The sequence below is a fragment of the Cyprinus carpio genome, chromosome A18 (assembly GCF_018340385.1).
Source record: "Cyprinus carpio isolate SPL01 chromosome A18, ASM1834038v1, whole genome shotgun sequence".
NCBI classification, from domain to species: domain Eukaryota; kingdom Metazoa; phylum Chordata; class Actinopteri; order Cypriniformes; family Cyprinidae; genus Cyprinus; species Cyprinus carpio.
The window spans coordinates 21,833,289-21,838,583 of record NC_056589.1 but is presented as its reverse complement, the minus strand read 5'-3'; the positions used below and the strand labels follow the sequence as shown (position 1 = coordinate 21,838,583).

Genomic DNA, 5,295 nt, shown 5'->3' with positions numbered 1-5,295 from the left:
CAGAGTGGGGAAGACCCCTGTCGCCTCATTCCCTAAGCATTAGACACTGACATCCAGCATGACCTTGGGACTGGAACTTGATTGCAAGTGTTTTTTCACCACTGACAGGCTTTACCGCCACCTCTCCCTGTAAGGTACAGACACCCATATAAGGAAAAATCACTTTTCCTCCACAAAAGGGACATATTGTGCTCCAAATTGTTTTATTTGATTTTTTTTTAACTGATGCATTGGTTTAGGTTTACTCTGTAGACAAAACCCTTTAGGAAGGCCTTTGTTCTGTCCATTGTTCATACTCCACGGCCCAAAAAACAAATACCCCACATTTTTAATTAATAGGTTTGTCTATATAAGCTACATCCATTACTAATAGGTTAGACAAACATTTTAAGTAAAGTGGGGCCTTTTCTGGTCCAGCATTACAATTGCCCTGTGCACAAAGCCATGCAGGTCCATAAAACAATAGTTTATTGAGTCTGTGGTGTCAACTTAATTGTCCTAACTCACCGTTGGGTTTCTATTACTGCAGGACCACTTCCTTGACCCTTTATCCTGCTTTAAACTTCAACAGCCAAACTGGCAAAAAATAAATGATTGAATGAATGACTCACAATTTGTTTGTTTTTTTAAGTAGGAAGGATTTTGATTAGCTGTCAGTGTCAGCTGTTATTTTAGTATTTTTATTTTCTTTTTGCATTTTTATTTACCATTATAGTATTCATTAATACTATTATTATTTAGAATTAGCTTTTATTTTTTATATTTTCACTTTTCATTTTAATTTATATTTTTAATATATTTAGCTTTAATTTATTTTTATTTTAGCTTTTTAATTTAAGCACATTAATTAATTAATCTTATCTCAATTAGTGGCCAATGCATTATTTTTATCAATACTGTTGCTTTGTCATTGTCATTATAGTAGTACAAGTGATGTGGACTCACTATTGTCTTCAAGTTAAAGTGATTTTTTACTTTTTAATCCTTTTTGGTGTGACTGGACCTTAAATTACATTTGGCCATTTTGTGCATTTTGTTCAAATTCAGCTACTGTACCTTCCACAAGAGTTAACATTGGAAGCAACTGTGATGTCTCTTTATTTAGGTCCTTTGAATTCACATTAATGCACTGAAATATGGATTGTCTCAAATCAAAAAACAACACAACATTAACATATATTTGATAACTATCTATCTAAAAAGAGAGAGTACACTGAATACCATAAAGTATACTGCATATCAACATTAACAAAAAGAAAAAACTCTTTTTCCAATCTTAATCTTTGGTAAAGGAAACACAAATATTTGACAGAAGAAAATACTGTATTACACTTTGCCACCTTATGTGGTTCTTTGTTGGCCCATAAAACAAAACAAAACAAAAAAAATTCACATCAAAGATTTAAAAGAGCAAACCGAACAAAGAAGCAAAAGCACAGATAGAATGACTTACAGAAAAGAAAATGTCATTGGGTATTGGACTATAGCTATAGTCATCAAAACAGAAAGACTTGCGTTTTGATGGATATAATCATGCATGTTTCCCTAAAACAAACAAACAAACAAAAAATCAAATGCAGTACTATCAGCAATCAGATTTATGGCTCACAATTGTAATTTGAGTTATTTGGCAAACTCTAAACACACCAGCCCTTAATGTGTGAGTATATATATATATATATGTGTGTGTGTGTGCGGGATTGTGGTTTCTCTGTTTTTCAGGGGGACACAGAGAGCGATCGCTGGAGTTCAGCATGGACCACAGAGGCACAAAGCAAGTAATCTCACAAACAATCAATCAGATGGATGGAGCACCGCACAGTCTGAGATTTCCCCCCTCAGCACCTAAAAGAACACTTGATTGATCTTCATCCCTACAACTGGCTTGGAGCAACTCCACTGTAAGGTGTGTATAAAACATGTGATTCTTTGTGTGTACAGTGAGGCACAAGTGTGTGTCTTTGTGTGCTCAGTAAAGCATAAACGGAACATTTAGAGGTCCACGTATCCAACTCTAGTCAGATATTTAATACTTCATACATAATTTGACTTAATGTCATATTCCAATAGAACACAAAAACAAAGGTTCTTGCGTGGAGGACCCAGCTTGTGAAAGTCGTCTTGTTGGTCCGGTCAGGCAGACGGATATGGTCCAAATATGCTCTTAACACAAGCATGATCTCCACAATCAACTCACTCTGGAGTCTAAGAAGACATGGTGCAGACGCTTCTGACAAAAGTACCTTTGAGCCACATGATTCAATCAGACTTATCCTTCTTCTTGCCTCCGCCAATGGGGACTTTACTGGCGACGGCGGAGCCGACAGCGGTCACACCACCAGCCACGGCAGACACACTGCCCTTCACGAGCCCCACTCCCATCGCTGGAACAGCTGCAACTGAAGTAACAGCAGTTTTCGTGAGATCAAAGCTTTTCCCTCCAACCCAGGCGACTCCACCCACTGTGGCCCCGACGGCTCCCTTTGTGACACTGAACAGACCACCGGCCACCCTGGAGAATATGCCAGGCTGGGGTTGAGGATGGTCTTTGTTGGTATCTACAGGATATAAAATGAAATGTTAATATTGAAAATATTAAACAGATAGGATAAGATAATGGTGCAGCTGTCTAAAATGAAGTAAAATTAAAATAAAGTAAAGGTGAAGAACTTTATACAATTCAAAATGATAGCCATTATTAATTACATATTAAAAGTAATTATTATTTAATTGAATACATAAAGTTTTCACTTTAATTAAATACAATAAAAAATGTAGAACTTTATACAATTAAAAACGCTAGCCATATTTTAAAGTAATTATTCATTAGAATAATTAATTTCATACTTCAATTGAAGTGTTCACTTTCAGTTAATAAAATAAAAAATTCACAATTAGAAATACTAGCCACATTTAATTAGTAATTAATAATTAAAATGAATTACGATTTAATTTGATGTTATACTTTAAAGGCTTCACTTTCAATGAGTAGAACAAAGAGTATCTGACAATAGATTTACAAATGATTTAGTCTATTCATTTTATTTATTTGTGGATATAACCATTGTGGATATTTATCATCATTTACCAGTTTTTTAACCATTTTATTAATTAAAATTCAAAATGACAGTATTAAGTGAAATTTTTATCTTGAAAAGTGTGCTTGTGGCATTTTTCTTTAAAAAAAAAACTGTCGCTTGATTTGAAATGTTATCATCTACAGCAATGCCAGTCATACATCTTTAAGTGTCTAAACACTTTTTGGGGAACAATTTTACAACCAATACCTACTACTATAACCACATTTACAATTTTATAGCCAAATCTAGTAAGTTGGATAATTAAGACTGAAAAATAAGTAGGGCAATGACCTAGTCTCAGTCTTGGATTGTGCAAGAGCACCACTATGTGGCACAGAACGTTATCATTCTCTTGCATGAAGATGTACTAATATGACAGCTGTATAAAATGGTTCATTTGGCATGACTGTGCTAAGATAAAAAGCTTGATTGTTGTAAAAAGGAATAACTAATGCAAGTCACTTTCACAGTGAAATGTCAGCATTAATTGCAGTACCTGCTGGAGGCTCATCCTTCATGTATGCAGGCAACTCATCCCGTTGCTGATTGTTTTCACTCATTTTAACTCTGCATAAAACAATACAAACATGTGGCAGTTAGAATACCCCCCTTGATTTTTCACAGAAGAATTTTTAAGAATTTGGTCAGGAGCAGACATAAATAAACAAGGTGAAAGGTTGGGACTAAAAATGAGCTTCAACCCAACAAGCACTGATAGAACGAGGCAGACCAGTTTACTCCGTAAACAAAAAGAAACCTGCAACACCCTGTCAACATTGCGAACAGGTAGACTGGACTATTTAAGAACAAATAAAATTATTGCATATCAGATCTTCCATACCAAAGTTCATAAATGGTTTCAAGCAATAATTTGGGCGAAATGACTATTACACTTAAATTATAAATCTTTATTTGAGTGAAATTAAGAAATCATAATTAAATATTAACATACAACAGATGTAATATGAAATACTGTGATGCAATATTCCAATTTAATCATTTATTATCCTTTAGACATACCTAAAGGGACATATACTAAGGGCAATAAAGATAAAATAGAGCCCATTGAGCATATATTAAAACGTGTACAGTTACACGTAAGCAATTATTGAAAAAGTGCAACGAATCAGGGTCTTACATCAACTTTATGACGTAACAAACAAGTGCATCATTAATATCAAATTTGTCCTAAAGCGAACTTTAGTAAAGGGTGGTCAGACTCATGTTATTGAATCGGCTCTTTAGCATTTTAAAGATCCAGTTCAAAAGAAGAAGAAAAAAAAACTACTTAACTACATTTATTAAATAAACTATCCTATATGTAAAACAAAAATCAACATTTCCAGTGTGTTTATTCTACTACAACTATTTCGCACATATGTGAAGAGAACGACTCGGGAATCGTTTAATCCGAATTTGTGATCAGTTTTAAACGATTCATTAAAACGACTCAAATGAATGATTCATTTATGATTCGAACATCGTTATAAACCTTAGCTGTTTTTGAATCTGACGTGGCACTTGTGTGAAAAGTATTTTCTTTCTGTGGAAATAAATAATAACTATCTGCACTTTAATTAAATCCATGTTATACTACATTTACGCGTTAGCTGAGAAAGTTACCTTATATACCTTACCTATTATGTAGTCACCTTTACGAAGAAAACATGTTAACCAAGCGGAGAAAACTTCGACTTGGGAAACTATAACTTGCCAGAAGCAGATCCAGCTTTGAAGACAATTATATGAAAACAGGGCAGCAGCTCATCAAACGACAGTTACATGACGTTAGGAAAGAGATGCATTAGACAAACCAGCCATGGTCTCAATAAAGCTCTATGCATCCCATAATATAACTTCTAAAAATATCAACAACTCCCCGAAAAACATGCAAGAAGAAAACTTTGCCAGCTGTCGTGTATATTGGCTACTTACTGTGTTACAAGTTTGCTTCTCTAAACCTCTGCAGATCAAGTTGGAAACTTCTGTCTCCACCCCTTGTTCAGACGAAAAATATGCTGCTCCTTTCGGCGATTCAGAAAGACACACGCTAAAATGACGATGGGTCTGCGACCTGGGAAGACTTTTCTTAAAAAGACCTATCTTTTCATAATGTGTACGTGGCGTCCAAGCTGTTTTTAACCACGTACCAATGTGGACACATTGGAGAGGAAGTGACGTTTCTGGTTCTTACCCCTCTGTGTGTGAAATGACT

At 34.9% G+C, this 5,295-nt stretch overlaps 1 protein-coding gene across 2 annotated transcripts; it reads right to left on the bottom strand.

Annotated features, from left to right (window-relative positions):
- Positions 1–1,068: 1,068 nt before the first annotated feature.
- On the bottom strand, positions 1,069–5,295 carry LOC109067604 (transmembrane protein 263-like). Of its 2 annotated transcripts, XM_019084526.2 has the most exons (4): positions 5,016–5,295; positions 4,718–4,809; positions 3,577–3,647; positions 1,069–2,558 (listed from the first exon to the last, which is right to left on the bottom strand). In XM_019084526.2, the coding sequence occupies exons 3-4, from the start codon at positions 3,638–3,640 to the stop codon at positions 2,260–2,262; spliced, it is 363 nt and encodes a 120-aa protein (XP_018940071.1). In that variant the 5' UTR covers positions 3,641–3,647; positions 4,718–4,809; positions 5,016–5,295; the 3' UTR covers positions 1,069–2,259. The 2 variants fall into 2 exon arrangements, with proteins under 2 accessions (XP_018940071.1, XP_042631362.1); XM_042775428.1 differs by lacking the exon at positions 4,718–4,809 and having other exon boundaries at positions 5,016–5,290.